Source organism: Mus pahari, chromosome 8 (assembly GCF_900095145.1).
Source record: "Mus pahari chromosome 8, PAHARI_EIJ_v1.1, whole genome shotgun sequence".
NCBI classification, from domain to species: Eukaryota; Metazoa; Chordata; class Mammalia; order Rodentia; family Muridae; genus Mus; species Mus pahari.
In genome coordinates, this window is record NC_034597.1 from 15,768,908 (window position 1) to 15,796,334 (window position 27,427).

Below are 27,427 nucleotides of genomic sequence, written 5' to 3' on the forward strand. Positions count from 1 at the left end.
TTAAAAAAAAAAGAAAAAAAAAGATTTATTTTTATTTTATATGTATGAATCTTCTGCTCGCTTATATGTCAAATGTACTATACCTGTGGATTACCTGTGGAAACCTGAAGAGGGGGCCAGATCCCCCAGAATTGGAACTGCAGATGCTTGTGAAACACCATGTGGGTCCTGGGAACTAAACCCTGGTCTCTGAGCCAATGCTCTTAACAGCTAAGCCATCTCTTCAGCACTGGCCCTTCAGCTTTAAATTTCTATTCCTGACTTCAAGCAAGCCTGGGCATCTTTTCTGTTTATGAACTATCTAGCTTTATCTTCTAGGTTCGGATTGGTTTCTCCTCCTTTCTTTTCCTTTCCAAGGCAGGACTTCGTCCATGCTGGGTAAGAACTGTCCGTCCAGGGCCCTCCAGGAGCTAGTTCTATGTTTCAACTGCCTTTCCTGGGTGTGTTTATCACATATCCTCTGCAGATGTGGCTTGTGTGTCTTTCATGCCAGAGTCTCACTCTTTGCAGACTCCAAGAGGATGCCCTTTGCAGTCTGTGCTTCAGTTGTGCTAAGAAAGCCTCTCCTTACCTTGAGATCCTAACAATATCCTCTTGTTATGACTTCTAAAAAGCATTTTTTATTCTCCCCACGTAAGCCCTTTAACTCCTTTAAATATATTTCTATTCATAACTTGAGATGGACAGAGCATCCCATCCTCCTCCTCTCCCACAAACACTGACTCGTGGAGACTGAGGACACCTCAAGTACTCAGGAGCAGACAATGTGGACATTCTCAGACAGTGCCACGGCTAAGAAGACCAACAACCCCGCCGCCCCACCCCACCCCACCCCACCCTGAACCCCGGACAGAACTCTCCAGGTGTCTACAGAGGGTCTGGCTTCTGCAATGGTTTGCTGTGTTGGACAAATACCTCAGATACTCCATTTAAAACTTACTTCACAGTTGGGTGTGGTGGTGCAAAGTGAATTACAGCCAGGGCTGCTACACAGAGAAAGTCTGTCTAGAAAACGCAAAACAAACAACAAAAACAACAACAAAGACTGACTTGCTAAGTCTCACTTTCCAGTACTCCTCTGTCTCAGGTGGTAAAACTCCAAAGGCAGAGCTACCGTATTCTGAGTTCCCCACAAGAGGGCAGCAGTAGGAACACAGGCTCTCCAGCTTTCATTAAGAAACCCTCATTTTCAAGCTTGGCTGCAGCACCATCTTCACCAATCCACAAGACTCTGGAGTTTGTGCCACTACGGCTCGTCCTTTTACTGAGAACCAGTTTCCTAAATGCCCTAACCTTGAGGAGCTTAGAGCCAAGTGTGCTGAACGACCCAGGCTGTGGGGATTCGCTTTCATTCCTGGTAAGACAGGTCAGGCCTAGGCAAATGTTGATGCCAACCCAGCACAGTTTGGACATTGTGGTGAGTTGGTAGGGTCCCAAGAGACTGGTGAGAGAGGGCAGATCTGTCCGGTTTCCACCATGGGTGCCTCCAGGGCACAGTGGGGTTTCCTGGGTGTAAAACCCTGAGTGAAGAGTTCTTGCTTGCAGCAATCCCAGCTCCACCTCCAGCCTCTGCCTCGCTACAGCCTTGGGGAGGCGTTGGCTCCCACAGGACAGTGTCCAGACCTTCAAAGAGGCCCCCAGGCCCTGCACATTTCTCAACTTCTCATACAAGGGCTCAGACTCAAGCCTGTACTTTATCATCAATAGCCTCAAAGAAACTAGGGAAAGCTGCAGTCATGTGAATTCCCAAGACCTAGAAAAGATGCTATCAGCCAGGCTAGAGTGTTTCCTGTTCATCATTAGAAGATTATGTTCTTAGTGGAAGGGCACAAATGCACGCAGACACATGCTTACTTTTCTGTTGCTGTGATAAAGAAAAGAAAAGAAAAACCCACCCTGGCCACAAGCAACTTAGGAAAGGAAAAGGGTTATTTGGCTCACAATCCCAGGCTGCAGCCAGCCCACTATAGAGAGGAAGTCAATGCAGAAACATGAAAGACCACATCCATAGTCAAGAGCAAAGGGCCAGAGAACACGTGGGGTTTGGTTGCTTGTTCTCAGCTAGCTTGCTTCATTCTTACTCAGTTCAGGGCCCAGCAGAGACGGGTGCACCCCAGCGCAGGCTAGGTGTGGGTGCTTGAATAGGAATGGCTCCCACAGGCTAACATATTTGAATGATTGGTCATTAGGGAGTGGCACTACTTGAGAGAAATTAGGGGGTATGGCCCTGTTGGAGTAGGTGGGGCCCTATAGGAGGAAGCGTGTCACTGGGGGAAGGCTTTAAGGTTTTAAATGCTCAAGCCAGGCCCAGTGTCACATTGTCCTCCTTGCCTGTGGATCTGAATCCAGATGTACAACTCTTAGCTTTTGCAGCACCACTTCTGCCCATATGTCACCATGCTGCCTGCCGTGAGGACAAGGAACTAAACGTCTAGAACTGGAAGCAAGCCCCAACGAAATGTTATTCTTTGTAAGAGTTCTCTTGGTCTCCGTGTCTCTTCACAGCATCAGAACACTGACTAAGACACTGGGTCAATGGACAATCAAGACAACCCTCTACAGACACACCCACAGGCCAGCTATTCCAGACAGTCCCTCAATAGACTCCCTTCCCAGATGATTCTAGGTTGTATCAAGTTGACAATTAAAACCAAGTAACACACACAGATACACACATACCACACACACTCACATACACACACAGTCACACACACACAGATACACACATACCACACACACTCACATACACACACAGTCACACACACCACAGATACACACATACCACACACACTCACATACACACACACACAGATACACACACTCACATGTACCCACTCACATATACACACATATGCGCACACATACATATACAGAGATACACACATACAGACATACACACAAAGACACACAAACAGGCACACACAAATACACAAACATACCACATCACACACACTCCCACATCACACACACATACACAGAGACACACATACCACACCATACACAACACACACACATGCACACAGATACACACATGCACAGACACACACACAGGTATACACACAAATGCACATACATACTACATGTACACACACAGATACACATACATACCACACCACACATATTCAGCTTTCCATCTAGACTAATGAAAGAGGAAAATATCTGGGATACCTTGGGGGAAAAGTCAACTTTCATGGATCAAAAAAGAACATTTTTAAACTAGACACAGAGGAAAGAGAACAAAAACTCAAATAATCTGGTAGAATTGATTTTAAAAATATGTTACCTTGACATGGCTATTTTATAACAATCAAAATTTTAACATACATACAAGGGCAGCAAACGGCTCAGTGTGTAAAGGCACATGCTTGCTGTGAAGCCTGGCGACCTGATTTGAGTTCAATTCCAGAAACCCACACAGTGGAAGGAGAGAATCAACTCCCAAAAGCTGCCCTCAGGGGCTGGAGAGATGGCTCAGTGGGTAAGAGCACTGACTGCTCTTCCAGAGGTCCTGGGTTCAATTCCCAGCAACCACATGGTGGCTCACAACCATCTGTAATGGGATCTGATATTCTCTTCCGGTGTGTCTGAAGACAGTGAAATTGTGCTCACATAAAATACATAAATCTTTAAAAAACAAATAAAACAAGCTGTCCTCTGACTCTCACACATGCCCTGTGACCTGTGAGCACATCTAGCATCCTCCAACTAGTAGACAGATATGTGTCATAATAAAAAATATAAAACACTGAGAGATACATTTGTGTCAACTGACTTAGTAAGGCAGAAGTTCTGACAATTTAAATAGTCAGCGCACAGAATGGAGGTCAGATACCATTAACAGTAAAATAGAGCAGACGTCTGGATGTTTAAAACAACAGACAGTGCAAGGTGGCCCATGATACATTTTCATTGCAGAGTAAAAGAACCAAAGGCAAATTTGAGAGAGAAAAGAAGACTTCATGTGTGTGCTAGACATGAAATAGGGGGGGAAATGTTACAAGAATGTGTGCACATGGTAGAAGTTGGTCATTTCTGCAAAATAAGACCAAACCAGTCTGGGGTGACTTCGTCGCTGTTTTTGGAATGTTCTTCTTTTAACCAAGGACTGTGTGCTGTTTTAGTAAAGGAAGAAATGGTACAAACACCCCTGGAGTTTGCTTTTCAAACCTAGGAGCTCCTCAGCATGCCTGCTACACCCCCAGAAGAGTCCAAGATGACCCATTTCCCACCAAGGAAATGGAACAAGGGCCAGCTCTCAGCCCCTCCCCCACAGTTCACACACACACAGGACAAAGCACCTGTCTGCAGCTCTCAGGGGACAGGGGCCCAGGCCCAGGCCCACCCCTCTCACTGGGGGTGGCCTCATTTCCTCTGAGATAAGTCATACACAGGACGGGAAGGCCCCACAAATCCCTCCGGCAAACATGCAAGTCAAACAGCACCATTTACCCTGCAAGGGCCTCCTCTTCAGGTTTACACGGCGTGGGAGGAAGCTGGCAACAAAGCTAGCCTTGTCCAAAGAGCCTGACCTTCACCTTTAGGTCAGTGGGGAGCAAGCCTGTGGCCATCACCTGCTCCCTCTGGAGGAGCCTTCCCACTTCCTGGGCAGTGGCTGAAGGTGAGAAGAAGGGGCCCAGCAGCTCATAGCCTCCATGGCCTCTCCTGGCTGCCTAACTTTCTCTGTTGCTCCGGTCCCAGGCTGGCACTTGCTGAAAACACAGTCTAATCAAGCCGACCTGGGAGTATCCAGGACCAGGACCAAGTACAACACACACAAGCCTGGCCACCAAAGGTCCCAGCTATCCCAAAATAAAAGGAAGCAAATAATGCCACAGGAGTGGGGTGAGCAGGGAAGGGAGGAGAGAGAACAGGTGAAGATGTGTCTGAATGTGTGTCGTCGTCGTCGTCGTCGTCGTCGTCGTCATCGTCGTCGTCACCACCGTGATATATTTTGATACTGGGTATCACTACATTGCTCAGCCTAGCCTAGCCTAGCTCACAATCCTTTTGCCTCAACCTTCCAAGTGCTGAGGCTATAGTCATGGGTCACCACGCCCAATAAAGATTTTTTTTTTTTTAAATAAAATTTGCCAAATGTATTCTTTTCATGTGGAATACTGCCCCAGTGAAGGGCCGGAACATATTGAACTTTTTCATTCATTCACTATGGATATCTGGGTTATTTCTGCTTCAGGGCTGCTCCAAACAATGTCACTCCAATGCTTATGTCCCCTAGCTTTGTATGAACACCTACGTCTAGTTCTGCAATGGCTGGGTCACCTGGTCATTGCAGTTCAAAGTTCTGAAGAATGGCTTCTCACAGGGTTACCCTATTTTACACCACTAATAATGTCTGAAGGTCCTCAATTCTGCCCACCCTGTAAGATGTCACTTTTAACTCAGCATGAACACATTTGGGATAAAAGCAGCTACTGGGTGCCACACACACAGAGCAGGGTGAGCGCTTTCAACCTGGGATCACACCATCCCACCCCAATCCTGAGACCAGCAGGCTGCCCTGAGACAGTCCCAGTCGCTAGACAGGGACACAGGCAGCCAGCCACAAGCACAACCGCGTTCAGAATTTCTCAAAGAACGGCTAGGGGTGTTGCTCAGTCGGCAGAGCGCTTAGCCACAAACACAGATATCACACACACACACACACACACACACACACACACACACACACACACACACGGAGCCCAGCAGGGCCGGGGGTGGGAGGAGCCTGGCTTGCTGCAGCCCCTTCTCTGTAGCAGGGGGAGGCGGTGGGTCCTCCCTGCTGTCTACAAGGCTCTTAGACTGAGCCAGGCTCTGCAACCCTGGCCCGCTCTTATTCCCCCTTTCAGAGGCTCACTGACGTTACAGGAGGTTACAACCTCTGCACAGCTAAACTGCCTCACACAAGACCAAGTCCCCAAGAAGGAGGTCTCTAAGCAAAGCCTCCTGGCAACTTCAATGCACTTCCTAGCTCCCTACACTGAGCCTACCCTGGGCTCTCCACAGAAGAACTGGATAGAAAACAATCCCGAGAAGCACATTTTCAACACAATACTGTAGTAAATCGGGAGAAGTTCTGAAAATGGCCTCAGGATCAATCAATCAATCAATAGGAGGCCAGCTAAATCAACTGCAACACTTTCTCAGAGCTCAACATTGCCTAGGAAAGGGAATTTGTCCTAAGAGAGAATAATGCCCACGATCTATTGGGCATGATTTTGTGTTGTGAAATGAATCACATGTGAAGAGCTCTCCAGACAGCGACACACCGAAGCAGCCTGGGAGTCACCTCTGTCTGTGGTCACCTCTGTGCCATGGAAAGAAACAAGCTCTCCTTTTATTTATAGAAGGCCCATAGAGTTGCTCCTTTGCTACTTCTCACAAACACATTAATTTCACAAAAAAATTAAAACATTATACAAACAAAGATAAATCTATGTATGTCCCTCTGATGTTTTGAACAACTGAATCTTGCAGCCATTCAATGATGCAGACAGAACAGGACAGGAGACTGCACCTGGGGGCACTGAGGAATGAAACCTGCTGGGGTGGAGAACCGTGGGGCGGGAGCATACGACTCAGAAAGAACAAATAGGGAGAGGGGAGGTGGCTACAGAGGGAGGGGTGGGACACATAGGGGACCTGCGGAATAATGACTAGGAGGTGCAGCACATGGGGGCTTGAGCCTGTAATCCCAGCCCCCAAGAGGTTAAAGTAAGAGAAAGGCATGCACTCAGGCAGCCTGGGCCACATTGCAAACAAGCAAAACAACTTAGCTAGAACTGGGCTATAGTCGATTAATTCTCACTGCTGTTTTAAAGGAGAGTTACAAAAGTGAAAAGAAGGGAAGGGGAATGATTATAAAGTAAGTGGAAGTGTCCCGCGCGCGCGCGTGTGTGTGTGTGTGTGTGTGTGTGTGTGTGTGTGTGTGTACTCATGTGCACACGCTTCCATCACTCAGTGTATATGTCTATACTCAGTTATTGCTGACATCTTTTCTACTGCAACACTCTGAGAAGACTAACATCCCAATACCGACACACACACCAAGCACTACTCAAATTGTGCTTTGTTTGGGAGGTGGGGGGTTGGTTTGTGTTTCTAACTAATGACATCACAGGAGAAGCTGGACCTCACTGTCATGCAACCCCAGATTACCTCTACCTCAGCTGGAACTAGAGCGATAAGACACTGGATATGGCAGATGTACCCTCACAATACTTTCAACTATCATCCCTGCCCCCACACACACACACACACACCACACTCATTGAAAGGAATGAAGGATTCTTTGGAAGGATAAACGGCTGGTACTAGAGGTTAGTGAAAAACTATAAAATAAGCCTGGAATGGCTGGTAAGCCAGATGCCAAGGAGACAAAAACATGCAGGAGACTTGTCAAAAGGAAGGAGAAATAAGCCTGAGGGGCCAGCACTGACCAGAAAATATGGCTACAACACAGAGTAAAAGAAAGGGAGGGGAGGGGAGAAGAAAGGGTTAAGGGAAGCCAGTTTACAGTGGAGAAGCCTGGAAATAGCAGCTTTTGAGTGACCAAGGGGAACAGAAACACGAAGAGGCCAAAACCTAACTAAAACCACTCAACGGGACTCAAGGACACAGCAAGACTGCCCTTCTAGTCATCAGAGACGGGCGGACTGAACCAACCTTAAGATCAGACAGACTCAAAACAAGGATGTCCTATAAGACAGCTGGATGGCAATCTTCAACAGTATCAAGGTCATGAAAGTCAAGGAAGCCCTAAGAACCTAGGGAGACCAGACAAAGAAGGTTACAGTGTGGCACGCCACTCTGATCTCAACCCCTTACTAAAAAGCACACTCTTGACAGGACCAGAAAGATGAGGCTAGAGGAATGGAGATAAGAAATAAGCCAGGGGTGGAGGAGATAAGTCAGTGTGTTATTTGCACAGACAGAAATGTCAAGAGAAAAATCAATACACCAGACAATTAATATGCACTTTAAAAGGCCTCTTGTTGCTGGCACAGCTGAACTGGGACTAAGGCTCAGATGGTGGTGACCAGGTGATGCTGACATTTGCATTTCTGACACATTAAAAAAAAAAAACCTTGTTTGTGTTTGGGGTGATGAGGTATCAATCACACTGGTAAATGCTGTCTTGGCTGTGGAGCATGGAGTTTACTCTAGCATGTTTGTAAACATCCTACACATTTATAGTAAGTTCGTAAGTTTCATAAGTAGTTTCCTAAGATTTACAAATCATAAGCCAGCAGAAAGCAATAAGGACATTTTACCAGGTAGTCAGGTGAGCTGAGATTCGTCACACCAGCTCTTCTAAGAGAGCCCCCACCACTCTGCTTTCTACCCCTTAAGGACTAAAACCGCTATGGGGAGAAACTTTTCCCTTGAAGGCTTAAGTCTCCCACCCCGCAGTCTGTCCCAAGCCCTTCTTCCCACAGCGCTGGTCAACCCGTCAGCTTTAGCCTGTAAGCTCCAGGTCGGGAGACCTTGCCAACAGAACACACAGAAAGCAGGCCTGGCAAACTGCCGCTCGGTCTTCTGCCAGGGGGAACCGAGAGGTGGGCAAGGTGAAGAGACAACCTTGGGATGCAGGGAACAGGAGGAAGAAAGGCCACGTGCCACCCAACGTGATGACAATGACACCACTCATCTGGGGTTTACACGAGCTCTCTTCCTTACAACCTGCTTCCCACCTGGGATGTCACATGACCCCTACAAACCAAATAGACCACAGGGCCTGCAATACCCCTGAAACACTCACGGCAGGCACCTGTGACCATGTGAGCAGTCCGTCTTCCTCGTAGGACTGTGGCTTCTAGCAGAGCAAGACTGTTTGCCGATATTCAAGTTTCCCAAAGGAAACAGACTTCTCAGAAATGCTTGTAAATGCTCACACAAATGAGCAATTGGGTGGCTGGATAGGTGGGTGAATGAGGGAATGGATGGAGGGGCAGAGATGATGGGCAGGGAGGTGGCCGACTCTGGCCTGTCCCCAGCTGCGGAATCCTACCTGCTGCTGCTGGGCCCGGAGGTCACCTAACTCCTTCTGGTCCTCCTCCCTGAGCCGCTTCATGTCCTCCCAGGACTGCTGCAGCAGGTTCCGCTCCCTCCGCAGCTTCCCGTTCTCCCGTCTCAGCATGTCCACGTCATCCTTCAGCTGTGTCTGGTCACTCAGGAGCCGGCTGTGGAGGGTGCTAAAACCCCACAGAGACATTTAGCCCTGACCAATTTCTCCCCACACTCCATCTCCAGGTACCGAAGGTCCCCAAAGAGATCAAGACAGTGGCCATAGGAGCCAGGCCCACAGTGTTCAGCGGGAGGGCAAACCCAGAGAACAAGCAAGCTCCAAAAAGACTCAACCCCAATTCAGAAAACCCCAACACCAAAAGGAATACAAATATCCCCAAGGGAAGGAGATAGTCCCAGCCTATGCCTATATGCCCTGGGGCCTAGAGAAACAGGGCAAGTAAAGGCCAAATACCCTCTGGGGGAGGTCAGGAGCCCCAAGTCAAGAGAACGCCCAATCTGCCTGTCCCATGAATAAGCTGTAGTAAAGCCCCAAGCCAGAGATCCAGAGGTCTTGGGCAGGCTGACCCCTGCCTCATGTTTTAAATCTCTCTCTTTTCGTAATCTGCCAGCTTCTAAGACTGATAAGACAATGTTGGGAGGGACTAACAGTCTCTTTCATGCTTAGCAAAACTGAGTCCTAGAGGCACAAGTCCTCTTGCAGAAGGAGGGCCACTTGCTAAATGGGAGAGCCAGAGGCCCTGGACTCTCCTGTCCACAAACAGAGAAGGGCAGAAAGTGGCTACTTCACAAGAGCTGGGGCCTCTCCCAGCACGACACTCACTGATAGAAGTCTGTCTCCTTGGCCACCTCCTCGCACCTCTTCAAGGCGTTGGTGTGCTGGTTCTGTAAGCTCTGCAGGTCCGACATGGCCCGCACACACTGGATCTTTAGCCTCTCATAATCAGGATTCAGCCTGTGGTAGGGCCTGGCCCCAGGAGCAAAGAACCCCATGAACACAGGCCTCAAGGATCATGGGAATTCAGGCTGTGTACTGGACTGCCCAGCCCAGGGGGTGGTGCATCCTGGCTCCTATGTACTGTGACCTCCTGGGGCTTATGTTATCCTGGCTTCAGACAGCAGAGGCAGGGGTACAAATGGAGAGAGCCACGGCTTCTTGAGTTCCCTCAGTATGCCTGGAGGGGCAGACTAGCTCTCTCTGTTTCCAGGAGTCTATGCCACAAGTCTGGGCTCATCAGAAACTACAATGCTGCCTCACCTGTCTTCAGAACAGGGATTGTCCACTCGATGCCTATGATGACATGGGTGCTGGGAACACAGAATCAGTATTTCCAAGGAGGGGACTCAGCATTGGGATGGCTTTATAAGCTCCCCAGGGAATTCCAATGTGGTGCCAAGGTGAGCACAGAGAAGCCCCAAGCCTCAGCAGCACAGGAAAACTGAGAGACAGGCAAATCCTCAGGCCCTGCCACAGAAACCTGACTCCCAGGAGAGCTGGAGGGAAAGACAGGAACCCTGCATCCAGCCCTTCAATGGGCTCTCTGGGGAGCACTGCTGCACGGCTCCCTACATCCGGCTGAGAGAACACTTTTGCAAAGAGAACAGATACTAAGACTCCCAAGGATATTTTCTCCAAAAAGCAAAGGATACCAGGTAAAATGTGCCTTTACAAGACACCTATATGTCAAGAATGACATAGGGGTTTTCAAACCACAGAAAGCTCTAGCCAGCAATGCAGCAGCAGGCTGTGGTCTTCAGGGAATTAAGCAGGGGGGGGGCCTTCAGAGAGACCGTGTGTCTGTGCACACCCACGAGCACACACATGTTCAAATGCACAGGCAAACACTGGGATGCAGCAGAAATAAGGTACAGAGTAAGGAAGGCTTCCTGCCTCCCCACGGAAGGCCTGTCAGGCCAGAGAGCACCTACCACACAATCACCTGGGAGACAAGGACCAGTGGCAGGAAGGCTAACCTAGCTCCTCCAAGCTCTCACAGACTCCCTGAGCTGGGCTATCACAGAAGTTACTGCTTATCTGGGTTACCTCAAATGTAGGATCGAAGCACACATATAACCCACCTCAATCCCGAGAGAGAGAGAGAGAGAGAGAGAGAGAGAGAGAGAGAGAGAGAGAGAGAGAGAGAACACCTCCCCCACCCAGGTTTAAGGTTCTGCACTGGGTAGTATCCAGAGGACACGGGACACAACCTGGATCTGAAACCTCCCGAAACCGAGAAGCTAAGGGGAAGGAGCTTGTAGTATCACCGTGGTGTCTGGATGGTCTCTGGGGAGTTGGGACAATGCCTACCTTTTGTCAAAGGTGGCTCCATGGGTGGCGAAGGCCAGGCGCTTGCGTAGCTCATTCCTCTCACGGGTCATCAACCTTAGCTGAATGGAGAGGTTCGCCACCGTGTCACTGGCCTGCTGCTCGGAGAGGAGGGGTGGTGGGGACGGTGCCTTTCCAGTAGTCCCTGTGGGTAGGTAAGCACAAGGTGACATGCACTCGGACACACTCCCAAGGCGCCAGCACTGCTCTGACATCATGGTTTGAACAGTAGTGGGCCCTGGGCCTTCCTACTGCCTACTGCAAGGTACCAAGTGAGAACAGGCCCTGTCCGCTGCTGCAGGGGTACCCACTCCTGCAAAAGCAGGTCTCGCCTCAAGCTCTCTTCACAGGTGAAGTTGACACCAGGGTCTAGACTATTGGGGAAAAAAAATCATATATTTCTGATGGTTTTAGGAACCCCCAACCATAAACTGATTTTTACTTCACAACTGTCATTTTGCTGATCAGCAGTACCTCAGTTCCTAAGAACATCAGGAATATGTGTTTTCTGATGGCTGTGATCCACAGGTTGAGAGCTGCTGGTCTAGACCATCTGGTCCTGAGCATACCCACTCTCTCCCCAGCCTGGATTTCACATCTCAAGGATGGAATCACTTACGGCACTAATCCTTACCTGTCCTGAACATCTGGACATGCTCTTATTATCCATATGACAAAGGAGGCAGGAGAGACTGCCCCCAAGCCCCAAGCAGAGGCCCGAGGAAGATGGCATATTGGAGCAAAGTGAATACTCCAAGGAGCCCGGCAACTGCCCCAAGCTGGCTGGGACCCACAAGCCATATCCCCATCCTCTCTCGCCATGGCTAGACATGCAACTTAGTCCCTGTTGCAGATCCACTGCCTCTGGACCTGCCCAGCCCAGCCTAGGCATGCTGGCTTGGAGGATGCTGACAGTTTACAGCTTATGTGATGCAGGTAAATCCTGAGGTATCTGTGGTTCACCCACACCACACCCTCATCACCTGTGCCCAGGACCCGAAGCATACAAATGCCTTACTTTTACGAAGGACAACAGTCACTGCTGTCTCTAACCAGATCTAACCAGATCTGTAAGAATCCAAAGACAAAACACTTCATGCATAAGAATTAGATCATGGCCCTTTTACGGTTAGCCCCATCAGCATGTCCACCTAACACCTCACCTAAGTCTTGGAGATCTGGAGTCGGTTCAGAGGAGCTCAGAGCACCCATCTCATTTTGTGAACGTCATGGGGGGAAGGGTGACTCACCCCTGAGGTGTGGCACTTGTCTCCCCAGTGGAGCCAGACATTCGAAGAGCATGACATTCACCATCTATCTGTAAGGCCCTGACCAAACCCCTTCTGATCCTTGTTATCTGATGGCTCATACAAACCAAATGTCAATTAAATGAAAAGTGAGCCTGTCTCTTCTAGGGGCCCCAGGGAGGACAGAAAGTCCCCTGTGGTCAGAGGTGACTGAATTTGTCATGGTATGAGGTGGAAGCCTCAAGCTCTTATCCCAGCATATGTTAGCATCCCAGTTGGAGATCCCCAATCCCCTGAATCCTAAAATATATTCATTCTAATTGACTATGAACGTGACTGAATCTGGAATAAGCTAAGAGACATGCCTTTCCGTGGGTCTGAAACAGCATTTCTAGGAAGGATTAGCTAAATAGAGAAGATCTATCCCATCACTGTGGACTATAGTTCTGATAAAAAGAGGTAGGGGTAGGGGCTGTGGTGGTGCAAAGCTGCTGCTGCTGTCTGCCTGCCTTTGCTTCTCACTGGTAGAACCGTTCTTAGCTGACATCAGAACCCAGCTTCTTTGGTTTTCCAACATGGACTAAAGGCCAGTGGCTGTCCAGGAATCCCCCGGGCCTTCAGCTCCAGTCCAGGGCTACTAAGGCATCCATCTTTGTGACCAGAGCATCTGGTCTCAGGGACTAGGTGGGGGGACCTAAGCCAGCTGGCTACCTGACACAAAGTGGGTGCTGACATCTAGGGAATGCAGCCAAGGTGTTTGGGTCTATACTGCGCCCCATCCTCATCTCATTAGTCACCCAACTGCCCACCAGGGTTATCCTAGCATTATCCATGAGCACCTGACCCCCACAAAACAGACAGTAACACATGGGTCCTTACCCCTAGCCCCAGACTCAGCTCGGACTTGGTCTTAAGCTACATTGCTTCCCAATGAGACTCCTTGGGTCTCTACACTCCACTTTCAACCCCACCGTCTTCCCCATTACCTATACAAACACAGAAGCACATGGGGAACATAACAAGGTGAGGTCAGTCAGGTCTGAGACCCCAGCAAGAAGCAGCCTTTCTGAGTTAGCTCTGATGACTACAGCAATTCCTAGCAGAGACCTCAAGATGAAGCCCAAGATGCGCTCAGCCGGAAGTTCTAAAGTAACCAAGTGGTATGAAAATCCTCACCAGCACCATTCAAATGAAATAGTCTCGGGTCCTGGGAAGATAGTTCAGTCAGGACACAATTGTTTTGTTTTGTTTTCTTTTGTTTCGAGACAGGGTTTCTCTGTGTAGCGCTGGCTGTCCTGGAACTCACTCTGTAGACCAGGCTGGCCTCCAACTCAGAAATCCTCCTGCCCCTGCCTCCCAAGTGCTGGGATCAAAGGCGTGCGCCACCACTGCTCGGCTAGGACACGACTTTCTTAACAAGCATGAAGATCTGAGTTTGAGTCTCTACAAGCCATGCAGAGCTGCCAGACATCTACAGATAATATCAGTGCTGGAGAGGCAGAGACAGACGATCCTTAGGGCTGGCTGGCCAGATGGTCTAGACTAACAGGCAAGCTCCAGGCCAGTGAGGCCTTACCTCAAAGGAGGGAGAAGGAATCATACCAAAGGTTATCCTCTGGCGTCTACACACACGCCTATACCTGTGCATGTGTATTCATGCAGAAAGGTATTCATTTTGATTTTTTTATAAAAATGTTCCCATGCTTTCCAGAGTTGGAAAGCATGTGCTAAGGGTGATATGGCCCTACCACACAACAGTCACCCAAAGTCTCCCAAACCTACACAGCTGATCATTCTCCAACAAGAATACATATGCCTCGGTAGAAAGAGGAGCACCAGGCCAGGCCCAGGACTATGGATACAATAGCCACATGCTGTGAGTGTGAGTGGTGGGAAATGCAGCCACCGCTGCCTTGAGTGGCAATGGGAGTGAGCATTGCACGGGAGTGAGTGAGCAAGAGATAAAACAGATCCCATTCTCCTCCGCCCTGCAAATCCCCAGTTCCTCTGCCACCATACACTGCTGAGAATCAGTGTGCAGCTAGGCAGTGGGGTAGACAACTGGCTGTGGGCTCTTTGCTTCTGTCTCCCGCATCCCTCAGTCCGTGTTCCAGGTGACCCAGGGGCTTCCTCAGGCTTATTCACGGCAGGCTGCAGGCTTGGCTTCGGATTCCTTGAGCCTGTAGTGTCAGAAGCCAAGGAGAAAACTAGCACTAGCCAAAAGTAGGGACAGAACATGGGCACCAGACTCACCAAACCAGACTTACAGACATCTCAGGACCACCCAGAGCTGGTAGGAAGGACTGGTCCTCTGCCTCTCCTGGGCAACTGCTTCCCATAGCTCCTGAGCTCTACTAGAGAGTGCATACCACCCACAGCTGCCAACTCAGAAGCCTAAGGGAACACAACTAGCACACACACACACACACACACACACACACACACACACACACCTACCTCCTAGTGGTTATGCTATAAAGTTTTGGCATCAGACACTTACTATATCCCTAAAGGAATCCCCTCTGGGTGAAATGCAGGTGTCTCCTGCTGGCCTCTTTCCTGAAGTGAAAGCAGGGAGCTCCCAGCACAGCAGTTGGAACCTTGCCACTTGCTGGCTCTCTGGCCAGACACTTAACTAATGCTCTGGAATCCTCCATTGGGGTCTGTTTTTCAGGACACACTACGCCTTCTCGAGAACCATGCCTTTCTTGCTATATTCCATAGAGACTGAAAACCAGCTTCCTTCTGCCTCTCTCGGGTTTCTCTGTGTTCGAGTCTGTCACTCGTCTCTCCTGTGTGGCCTTGTGAACATGCTCAAGTGATCTTTATAGGCACAGCACTTCCTGCAAGAGAAGAAGGTGCTCCCACAAGACTAGATAACATCAAAACTGCAAGAATGTCAAGGGCTTCCCTGGGATACAATAGACTGTCCTGGAGCTTTATAACAGAACCACTAGAAGGTAGGTGTGTGTGTGTGTGTGTGTGTGTGTGTGTGTGTGTGTGTGTGTGTACAGGGGCTGGGGATATAGCCGACTGGTAGTGACCTCGCCTAGCACACACAAGGCCCTGGGTTCAATCCTAGCACTGTAGAAACCAGTGTCATAGAGCATACGTATGATCCTAGCACTAAAGTGGACGAGTCAGAAGGATCACAACTGTAGGTCATCCTGTGATGAGTTCAAGGCCAGCCTAAGCTATATGAGGCCCTGTCTCAAAAGATGGATGGATGGATGGGTAGATAGATTGATTGATTGATTGATTGATTAAAGGTTGTCCAGGGAAGAAACTGCTGAGATCACAGGGAATATTCCCTGCCTCCCTGCTGACTTGGCTCCTCCCCGAACAGAAGCCACATTACCCTTTCCAGGAACCTTTCCTGGAACACAAGGACATCCCTCCACACCAGTCCTTCCCACGAGCCAAGGCTCCATCTCTCTGGCACATGAGAATCCTCCCACTACTTCCATCTGCAGGGAGCTGAAAGCTTCCGAAACAGTGACTAGGAGTGTTTCCTCCCGACTCGCTCAAGATGAGAAACTTCTGCGGAATTGGGTCAGAAGCCTAAGAGTGCACTAGGGAAGCTCTTTGGCACAGCTGACAATAGGATGGGGGGTCCTCAGAGAAGCCATGTGACAAGCTGATGAAAGCTATCCCCCAAGAGGCCTCCAGCAGAAGAACACTGTGGCTACCATGATGCTGACAGAAAAACCTCAAGCACCTAGGGGAAAAAAAAAACAAAAAAAAAAACTCCTAGGCAGCGTGTGGTACCCCAATCCTGGATTCAGGGAGTTGAGGCAGGATAACTGCCAGCCTGGATTTCATGGTAAGATTCTGGTTTTTTGGCCTAGTCGGGAGAGCACTCACCAGCATGTACAGAGCCCTGCATTTGTGCCCACCACTAGCACACACTAGATGTGGTACACCTGTAAGCCCCAGCATGAATCAAGTAGTGGCAAAAAGGTAAGAAATTCCAGATTGTTTTGTTCACACTCAGCCTGGGACACAGGAGACATTTAGACTTGTTAGTTTTCATTTAACTTGACACTTAGACTAGAGTCACCTGGGAGAGGGACTCTCAATCAAAGAACTGTCTTGCTCAGACTCTGCCATGTCTGTAGGGGAACTGTCTCCGTTACTGATTGACGGTGGAGGGCCCACCCTACTGTGGACAGAACTATTCCTCAGGCAGGCGGTCCTGGACTGTATGAGAAAGCTAGCCGGAGGCAGAAGGGAAGGAACCACGAAGCAACCTTCCTCTGAAATGCCTGCCTCTGCTCCTGCTTCAGTTCCTGAGTCCCTCTGTGGTGAACTTCCAGTTACCTGGAAGTGTAAGCCAAATAAACCCTTCCTCCCGAAGCTGCTTTTAGTCAGAGTGTTCATCACAGTGCGACGACACTGCTTCAGAACAAGACTGAAAGCGCTCTACCTCCAGTCTTGATGTACCAAGGCCTCCTCTGGTGAATAGAGCTTGCCCTTCACCACTGTTTCATCTGGGGACAAAGCAGGAACATGGAGGTGACCTCTCTATTCTAAGGACCTTTTCTTACCTTTCCTAAGGCACACATAGAAAGACCAAATAAAAGTGGGTATCCATCTGGCCTTATGGGTACCACCACCCCAGGATGCCAATGGCAAGCTCTGCCTCTCACTGGAAGGCACTGGCCCAGCAAGAACCGTCTAGCCATGAGGAGGATTAGCCTAGTCTCCTCAATGGACTAAATGTAGCCCATCACAGACATTTTACCTCCCACCCAAGCGTGGTGGACTAACTGCAGATGGTTAGCCCTACCACAGAGTTTCTGATCATTAGATGGTCAGGAACCTGGACCCCTGTTGAGTACCCAGGAATGTGGCACAGGGTCAGGCTTGTACCACAGGCGTAGGGCCACATCAGTGACTCTGTTGCCCTCAATGAGAAAAGATCCTCCCCAGGGCTCCTGGGGAGGGTGTCTCTGATCATATGGAACCATTACGAGAACTAGCGATCTTGTTCTTCTGGATTGTCACCTGTGACATCCAAGATGGAAGCCCCTGGTCATACATGGCTACAGAATCAATTCCATGTGACTAGAAATATCATCACTACCTTTAAAGGCATTTATATGTAAAGAGCCACTTGGCAGTAGCTCCATATTGGACCTCACAGCTCTGGGTGCTGTCAGGTCTGGCTATGACAGCTAAATTGCTGTTATAGGCAGCTCCCCATAGGCCTGAGGGCACAAAGCCCCATCCTCTTGTGCCCAGCCTGATCATAGTCATGCCTGCTATATGAGGTCACACATTTCCTTACTGGTTAAGGAGTGGGCGTGGGTGTTCAGCTGTGAACAGAAGAGAAAGAAAAGCAAATCTTGGCTCCCGTGAGCTTGAGAGGACTGACCACAGGAATACAACCAGCTCTTGCATGAAAGAACTGGGCACAGCCAGTGCAGACTGAGCTCGTGATAGGACACACATCAAAGGTTTGCTCTTGGCCTGTTCATGACTCTCAAGAAGTATCAGGGGACACGGCTGACCCCCGGCACAAGGGCCAACTTGCCTTCGAGTTCAGCCCAGAGCTAGGCAGGGTGGTCCATGCTTGGACTCCCTCTATTCAGGAAGCAGAAGCAGGAAGACCGACCAAGAGTTTGTAGTCAGCCTGTGCTACATAGAGACCCCTCACAGAAAAATAGAAATCTCATCTTCCTGCTCATTCTCAAACTGCTGACATAAACAGTAAATGCCTGAAGAAGCAGGGCCTCTCTCTGGACCCCCTGTGAGATCACACATGTTCCTTGGAAAGCTGTCACCGCCAGCTCAGAATGACAATGTGAATGTGTCTACAGTATTTACAAGAGACCAGAGCAGCAAGACAGAGGAAACAAATGGCTCGCTACATCCTCCTATTTATCCTAACAGCCCTGGTCCTGAAGAGCCAGACCCATAGGCAAACTTGTAATTCCAGACTCCTTGGAACCTCCCTCCTGAATTCCAGATGCCATGACAGCTATGAGGCGCTCTTTTCAGAGGTGGAAGTCCTGATCCAGGAAAAGGAGAATGTGAAATTTAGAAACAGTGTTTCACAGACGAGCAACTTGAGGCCACAGTGGCCAAGACAGGTCTTGAACCTGATGTGATTAGAGTGCTCATAGTGCATGAGTACACGTGTGCGCACACACACGTACACGCACACGTACACGCACACACGTACACGCACACGTACACGCGCACACACACACACACACACACACATGTACACAGAAAAAGAGACAAAGACAGAGAGAAGAGGAGTGGAGGGTGACAGGGCAATTTATGAAGAAAGCTGCCATGAGAATTGCCAGCAAACTCTGTCCCAAAGCCTTGAGAGCACAAGGCCTTGCCAAGTCTCTGATCTTGGACTCTGACCCCTGAGATCTGTGAGACACATGTCCATGACTGAAGTCCCAGTCCGTGAGACTACACAAAGGCAACCCGGAAGATACACTCAGAGCCCATTCCTGGCACCTGCTTGCCTCTGATCATACTGCCCTCCCATTCTCTAAGAGATTATTTTAGTTTCTATCCTGAGATCCAGCAGTCAAAGGACCACCACAAGCCCTACACAGTACCTGGTATGAAGAGTTCAGAAAGTTGTAGCTGGTCTTTACTACTTTATGGGTTTTTCCTTTTCCTACCGTTTATTCCACAAGCCCCCCCCCCCCCACACACACACACACACTAGATAGGAAAGAAAAAAAAGGATAGAAGATGGAGAGAAATTTTTTTCTTATTTTATTTCTTTTTTGAGCACAGCTACTAACAAACTGCAACCAACCCCACCTATGGGGCCCTAGCATTTATGTACCCTCAAAAAGGTCCCAGAATTCCAAATGTCACACAATTAAAGCAACTATCTTCAGTTGGCAATACCATGCCTCTCCTACAGCATGAGACAAATCATCGTCAGCTGCTGTGGACTGTCCGAAGCAGCCCTATATCCTCATACATGGGATTAAGACAAAAACACATTCTTATAATATTTCTGTGTTTTTTAAAGAAACCAAAATTCCCAAACTGTCACTACAGAGCATGAATTGACAGAGGGATGTCAGCTCTAGCTGGTTCGGGAATCTAAGACATGGTACTTCCCTCTGTGGATGTTGTCTTTCCCATCTCTCTGTAGCAGGGAAGCGCAGTGACTAGACCAAGATCTCCCGTGCTCCTTCAAGTCTATAAACTCCAGGGCCCCACTAAAGGGGTCCATCCATCACAGTCATATAAAACATCGGGGCTTCCAATAGAGGGGTGCAGCACAGGGCAAAGGTCACACGAGAAGCTCGGGAAGCTTAGAAAATCATATGGCCTCTTGCCAGCACAGAGACCTGAGTCAGGGCTGGTCTCACTCTCCTAGGCTCAGGAAAACATCCATTTCAGCATGGACTAGCCTCTTTCCTAGGACAGCACATGACTCCTACTGCAGAGGACAAGCAGGAGGGGTCAATCTTAACAAGCAACTTTTGGGGGGCTGGACAGACTCACTGCTCACACCCTAAAGAAGTGATAAGGAAGGCAGTCCTGTCTCCCACACCTACCTCTCTAATACCAAACCCGGACTGTTGTTGACAAAAGAAAACAAGAACTGTGCCATCAGAAGAAGACTTCACACATAATCAGATAGAGGACTGCTGCCACGTGCCAGGGACCCCCTCCCAGGCCATCCCTGCTCAAGATCCAAGCCATAGCCCATTCAAGGTCCCCAGGAAGGAAGCACTCACCCACACTGCTGAGGGAGCTGCTGCTCTCCGAGTCTGAGGGCATGATGGACAGGACGCTGTAGGTGGACCCTGGGGACAGAAAGGGAACCAATGTCACTAACCAGACGGGCCACTCTGCCACAGCCCACTCTGCTATGTCAGCCTGCTCCACCAGGCCTGGGAACCTGGAGTTCAGGTCAAGAGGGAGATGTGGTGGGCAGACTTGGCACCTTGTGCCTACCTTTTTTCTTCACACTCACACCCTACTGCTCTGAGCAGTTGGTAGAGGGAAGTCCAGGCTGCCAGCTGTCTTCTGTCCCACATGACCATCTGAGTTTCAACCCCAGAGAGGCGAGAATTGACTCCACAAAGTTATCCTGTGACCTACACACACATACATGCACTCCTGTACTCACATACGCATGCACACCCAAACACACACACATAATAATGATGATGATGATGATGATGATGATGATGATGATAATAATAATAATAATAATAATAAATTAGTAAGCCAGGTAGTGGAGGCACATGCCTTTTATCCCAGCTCTCAGGAGGCAGAGGCAGGTGGATCTCTGAGTTCAAGGCTAGCCTGGTCTACAGAGCAAGATCCAGGACAGCTTGGGCTACACAGAGAAATCCTGGCTCAAACAAACAATAGATAGATAGATAGATAGATAGATAGATAGATAGATAGATAGATAGATAGATAGATGGATAGATAAAAAGAGTAAACGTATAGTCAAAACAATGGCTCAAAAGGAAAGAGTGCTTGCCAGCAAAATTGATGACCTGAGTTCAATCCCCAGGTCCTACAGATAAAAGGAAAAATATACTGTCCACTGCAAGTTGTCCTCTGACCTCCAGCCACATGCTATTACACTTGTAAGGCCTCTACACACACTGAACAAACATAATAATAATTTTAATAATAAAAAATGAAGTTACCTAAAAACTTAAGAGTAATCACAAAGTTGCCAAACTTGAGAGTAGTGCATTTTTGTTTGATGTAATTCCCAACTGGGGTAGGGTGGGAGCAGGGGGTGAGTGGGCACCCAACGTCGTTCATCTACTGTGTGCACACTGCCATCAGGGTTTGCTCTCAACTATTTTTCAATACCAGGTGCAGCCTGCCAGCCTCAGGAATAAATAAGCGACGCGTTGAGATGCTGGGTCAGCAGCACTCGGCATACTGAGCAAAGCACCTGGCCTGCTGGACCCTGGGTCCACCCTGCGTGAGGAAGAGGCTGAGCCTCACACAAGCTCCTGTCCCCTTGCATCAGTGACATGTCACACTGATGTAAAAACCAAGTGTGCATACTGCTCTCTGAGGCCATGGCTGATGCAAAGTTAAAGAAGGCAAAGCGATGCCAGCCACTGGGAGACTGCACGGTGGGCTGCAGAAAAGCATACCAGGCAGGGGTGGCAGGTTACCCAACACAGCACCAAGGGGAATGTCTTGTTCCTAGAACCAGGTGGCTGAGCACAGCTAAGGTTTTGCTGTAGGGCCCCTGAACAAGCCTTGGGGCTCTGACATTAGAATGCTGTTGAGAATTACCCAGAGGCAGAAGGAGCCAGATGTGAAAGATTCTCTTCCCTTCTTCCCCTCGACTCTTCCCTGCATCCCCAAGACCTACATACTCTCAGAAGGAAAAAAGTAGAGAAAGAGAAATGTGGTGGGGGTGGGCGTGAACAAGGAAGGGAAGTGAGGAAGGAGACTTGGGGCAGCCGTAGCTTCATAGTGAGGAAACCTTCAGGGAAGCAAAGGACAACCCCCAACCCCCAGACAGAGGAGACTGAGTGAGGATGAGGTCCCCAAGGAAGATCAGAGAGCTCCAATACAAAGGCCTGCCAGGGACTTGGCAGGCCTCCCTATCTGAAAAGATAAAGAGGGAGACAAAAACTAAACAAAATACACTGGGGGTGGGGGGATGGAGGTATGGGGGACTGGGGGACTGGGGGACTGGGGGACTGGGGGCCTGGGGGGCTGGGGGGTTGGGAACAGGAGGCAGGGCACATGAACAGGCCAGTGAGCAACAAGGGACCAGTGGCCTCAGCACCAAAGTTTCCAGGCGGCTGAGGAGTCTGGGTGTTTAGCAGGAATTAAGAGGGTAGATAACTAGTCTTCCAACAGGATAGTCCTAAGCTGAAATATGTCCTCTAGCATCTCCACAGCAGGTGATGATGCTATCCATAGAGGGAAGGCAGCAGAGGGACCTAGCGCTCCCCTGGAATGGCTGTCACAGGGCCATTTGTACATCATTTGCAGGGCACTAGAACCAAAAATATTCCATCCATCTGTGAAATTCCATGATCCTGTTAAAAGAGGAGGAGGGGGGAGGGGGAGGGGAGAGGGAGCAGGAGAAGGAGGAGAAGAAGGAGAAGGAGGAGGAGAAGGAGGAGGAGAAGGAAGGAGGAGAAGAGGGGAAGGAGGAAGAGGAGGAGAAGGAGGAGAAGAAGAAGAAGGGGAAAAGGGGGAAGAAGGAGGAGGAGGAGGAGGAGCCACCGCTGCCGCCACCACCATCATGTTCATGCTCCTGAATCTTGAGTCCTACCCACCCTAGTATCCACTGGTTTAAAAGTACATGACTAAAGCTGACCTTGAACTCCTGATCCTCCTGCCTCTGCCTCCCAAGTACACTGTCACACCCTGTTTATGCAGTGCTGGGGACTGAACGCAGAGCTCTGTGCATGCTAGACAACTGAGCTGGACTTCCAGCTCCACAACAGGATCTTGCTGTGCATTTCACATCTGTGCACTTTTGCACCAGAAAGAGAACACTGCAAAGGTTTTTAGTTAGAATATTAATTAGACATATGTATAGTATACAATGCACACACACATACACATAGATTTGCTACAAGTTGATCAGCATCATCTGCAGGTGATGTCCATCCTTTCATACAATTCTCGTCTCTTTTTTTCAGTAATTTTTTTCTATTTCAAGATTATAATGGAGTTACATCATTACCCTTCCATTTCCTCCTTCAACCCTCCCCCCATGCCTCTCCTTCCCATACCTGGCTCTCTTTTTTTATTTTTTAATTGTTTTTGTTGTTGGTGGTGGTGGTGGTGGTGGTAGTGGTGTGTGTGTGTGTGTGTGTGTGTGTGTGTGTGTGTGTGTGTGTATGCACGTGGTGCATAATGGCAAGCTAATTGATCTGTACAACATTACTTATATGCAAAATTTAAGTCCTCTCTTAAAATTGGCACCCTTGAAGTCAAGCACAACCAGGCCATAGCAGACAGCTGTAAGAAACAAACTCTCAGAACCATATTTCAGCTCCTTTTCTCACTGGGATCAGGAAGGCTGGCCAGCTGCTATATGGTGGATTGTTTTGGAAAAGACACCCACTTGGGAAAGCAGGCACAAGTATATGCTCCCAGTCACACTCCCACAAACCTGTGCTCAACTCAACCCAGCCTGGCACTTCTGCCTGCACTATAGAAATGAAGGCTCGTTTCTTTCTCTTACTGGCATCCGCACTGTCCCATCTTCCAGTAAAGCAGCCTCCCCCATCACACACATCGCCGCCGCCTCCTCCTCCCCATGGCGAATTTCCACTGTTAATTAAGCTTGGCAGATGCACTTTTTCCTCCCTGACTAGTGTCCTCCCTAACTGGGGGAGTACATTTCACATTTCTGCAACCAATACATTCTGTTCCTCTTTCCTGTCCCCAAAGTCCTGACTGGGCTATGAGGCCTTCCTCGGGGCAAAGTGACATCTTTATTTGAATCTCTGGGCATCATCCTGGCCCCTCAGCACAGGCAGCTGGCAGGGTCCCTGGCCTGTGCACTGATTAAGACTGAACAAGGCCCGGTTTTAACGATGTTCTTAGAGCCTTGGACGTCATTAGGGGGAAAGGGCCCAAAGATGACACTGTCTGAGCAGGGTTTTGTCTTCCTAACTATTGTCTTTAAGGCCCTATGTGCTCAGGACTGTTGGCAGAAGGCTGAAGAGTTTGTCCCTCCTCCTCCCACAACCCCACTCCACCCACACACAGACACACAAACTATACCACATCTTTTCAAAGCTGATAGCTTCCTGAGGGGCAATTGTTTGGTGTCATCTCCCTCTGGGGTTTTACAAGAGTCCCACCTCAGCCCGGTATACTCGGATGTCCTGTCTAGCCTGACTGTCTACCATGGCCATAAGAATGTGACAATTTCCCAAATTCCCAGAAGAAGCCTAAGGCATCCTAGAACGCTTCTATGGTGGAGGAGCGTGCTTTGCTCAGAAGCCCAGACCACCGGACCCCCGGAGAGCAGCCTTACGTGTGGGGTCCTAAGCAGACTGGACATTCCCACAGGAGACAAGCTTGGGGTCAGCTTCAGATGGACATATGGTCTTGATGGTCACCTATGTGGGTTGTCTGCCCACTGAGGAATTGCTTGAGGACCTGGCACTGCACTGCTAAAGAAGTCCCAGGGACTTGTGGACACAGACTAGTAGTGCGGGGACCAAGGACAGGAAGCACGGTTAGCAGGGAGACGAGAGTGGGGCTGTGCATGGAAGTTTCCACAGAAGCCCTGGGGGGAGTAGGTACCTGTGAGAGACAGCTGACCTAGAGACACTCAGTGACTGACCCCCTCCCCCCCCCCAAGCATAATCTACATCCTTCAGAAGAGCTCAGGCCTGCTAATTCTGTTTATTGTGTGACTCAGTCCTCCTGGGTCACCAAGACTTCAAAAGAAGTTCCAGAACTATGGTGATGAGGGAACAACTCAGACCCCCAGGCCCCTCTCAGCAGCCTGCAAGGCCAGGGAGTGTCTCATCACCCACCCCTCCAGTCACCTGGAACTGTAAGGGCTGGGTGACTCATACTTGCAGCTGAACTAGCATGCCGAGGTCCATGATCACCAGGCATCCTGAGACAGCATGGCCGCAGACGGGCTAGCTCTTACCACTCAACCAACCGGCAAGTGGGCTCCAAGGCCCAAGACAGCAGGTATCAGCAGCAGGTGCCTGCCCCACCCTGCTCTCCTCCTCCCACTCACACCTGAGGAACTACAACCCACACATCTGATGGCTCCCAGACTCACGTGTGTCTCTTCAGGGCACTGGGTCAGGTGAGAGGAAACAGGCTCAGAAGCTCCAGAGGCTGCACAGCTCGGGGGTTAAGAGAGAGTCCTTCCCATCTGAGCCTCTAGGCCAAAGGAGATGGAGTGACTGGAGCTCCCCTGGGCTTATCTCCCCAAACCACCCATACCTCACCCATACCCTCAGGCTCCCTGTGTGTCCATAGGTTTACTGTAACGTGGGGATGACAGGAATGCTTTCCTCGAGAAAGTCCCGCGAGGGTCAACTGAATTGCTCCACTGAGATTGTCTGAAACAACACCTAACAGAGCCAGCCCTAAGCACCAGCTGCTGAGACTAGATTCTGGTGAGCAGGCCCTTCCTACCCCGCCCTTCTCCACGCCTGCAATGCCTAAATGGAAGGCTGCGACACTGATGAAGTCACAGTCCATAAAGAGACTGCAGACTGCGCGGCACTCGCTAATGGTTGATGGTAGCGGCTAATGGGTCTTCGGCCGGGATAAGGGCTAGGACTGTGCATGCTTGGGTCACACTGCAGACACGGCTTCAGTTAACTCCCACAGTGACCCTGAGGTCCTCGTTAGGTTCATTTTACAGAGGAGGAAACCGAGGCTCTCAGTTAGTTGACTTGTTTAAGGTAGAGCTACTAATGGCAAAGAGGTCATATTCTACACATGCTACCCTGGGAGTCTGGGCCCTTGGGGCTCTGAGGAGGCAGAACGTCCTAGAGAAGAATAAAGACCATGGAGCAGTCTTCACTGGCCAGCCTCTCTCTCTTCCTGACTGTGGAGATAAGGATGGTGGGTGGCGTCTCTGTTTGAGGTGTTGGACTAGGGAAGTCTCTGAAAACACTATACTGAGGGCAGCCCCTGTTCCAGGCTGTACATACTGAGACCCAACACTGTAGGCTGACAAAGCTCAGGCATTTCAGGAAACAAGAGAGGTGGCCATGACCACAGGATACAGCACACACAGACTAAGGCATGTCAGTCAGTCAAGGGAGTCCTGCCTGCCCCACACAGCTTAGGGGTTCCTCTGAGGGTGCGAGGATGCCGACCAACTCTGTGCACAGCATCTGGTGATTCGGACCATACTTGATTTGTCCTCTATGTGCCCAACCCACCGAAAACAACAGGGCTTGCACATGAGGATTTGATATAGGTTCTCCACCCTCGGAGGTGCAAAGTCCGAGGACAGGTACCTTCAGCTTATCCCTCCCCTTTTGGGGTCATCAAAAGGACAACTAATCTAGCTTGCAAAGGTGTTCATCCACTGCCCAGGCCATGGGAGCATGCCCCTGTGGTGGGTGGGCAGTGGCATGGGGGGGGGGGGAAGGGGGAATAAGAACACAGTGTGCCTGAAGCTCTGTACTGTACTGTTCAATCTGGAATCTGGAAGACAGGACTCCAGGAAACTTGAAGGCCAGGTTTGCCTCTCTAAGTCCTCTCCCATTTAGAACCCATGACATGAAACAGTGGAGAAGAGCAAACAAGCAAGTCAGAATTAATGGAGACACACAACCTTTTGCTTGTTCCTTGTTGGCCTGGTGGGGATGGAAAGTCTGGTGTTTGTTTTTTATCGGGATGAAAGCCCACCAACAGAAGGCTTTGCAGACACCATAGGCAAGTGCCTGGGAACACTAACCCCTTTCAGATAGGCAGAGCTCTATGTGGGAGGTGAAGAGAAAGGTGTAAGGCTGTCAACCAGCACCAGGTAGGGACAACCTTTAATACTGCCTTCCACTGTGAAAACAAGCCTGGTTTCCTGTCGTCATTCTTGATTGGGATAGGTGGCATACTTGCACCCAAAAGGTACCAGAGGTTCAAGGCAGGGTATTGAGACTTGGCCAGAAGTAGGTAGACCACTGCTATGCCAGTTGGGCATGGGGGAGTATGGGAGCACACAGGGTGTGGGAGGTAGGTCAGGTGCAAAAAGTCACGAATTCATTAGTGATGACTACAGCCACATCTGACCAGGGCCTGCAACTGGAGGAGACTAACCACAGTACCACTGCCTTGTCCTGCATCAGATGGGGAGTGACAGCCAAGTCACTCCAGGCTCCAGTCCATATCA

General features: G+C 49.6%; 1 protein-coding gene across 3 annotated transcripts in view; it reads right to left on the reverse strand.

Moving 5' to 3' along the window:
• Dlg5 (discs large MAGUK scaffold protein 5) overlaps window positions 1-27,427 on the reverse strand; it is a 115,007-nt gene that overhangs the window by 51,004 nt on the left and 36,576 nt on the right. For 2 of the 3 annotated variants that reach the window (XM_021203961.1, XM_029541311.1), the window contains exons 2-5: window positions 20,331-20,399; window positions 11,336-11,498; window positions 9,851-9,994; window positions 9,011-9,194 (exon numbers count right to left, since the gene is read on the reverse strand). In XM_021203961.1, the coding sequence (XP_021059620.1) occupies window positions 9,011-9,194; window positions 9,851-9,994; window positions 11,336-11,498; window positions 20,331-20,399 (560 nt within the window). The remainder of the gene's footprint in view (window positions 1-9,010; window positions 9,195-9,850; window positions 9,995-11,335; window positions 11,499-20,330; window positions 20,400-27,427) is intronic. The other variant, XM_029541312.1, reaches the window with a different exon arrangement.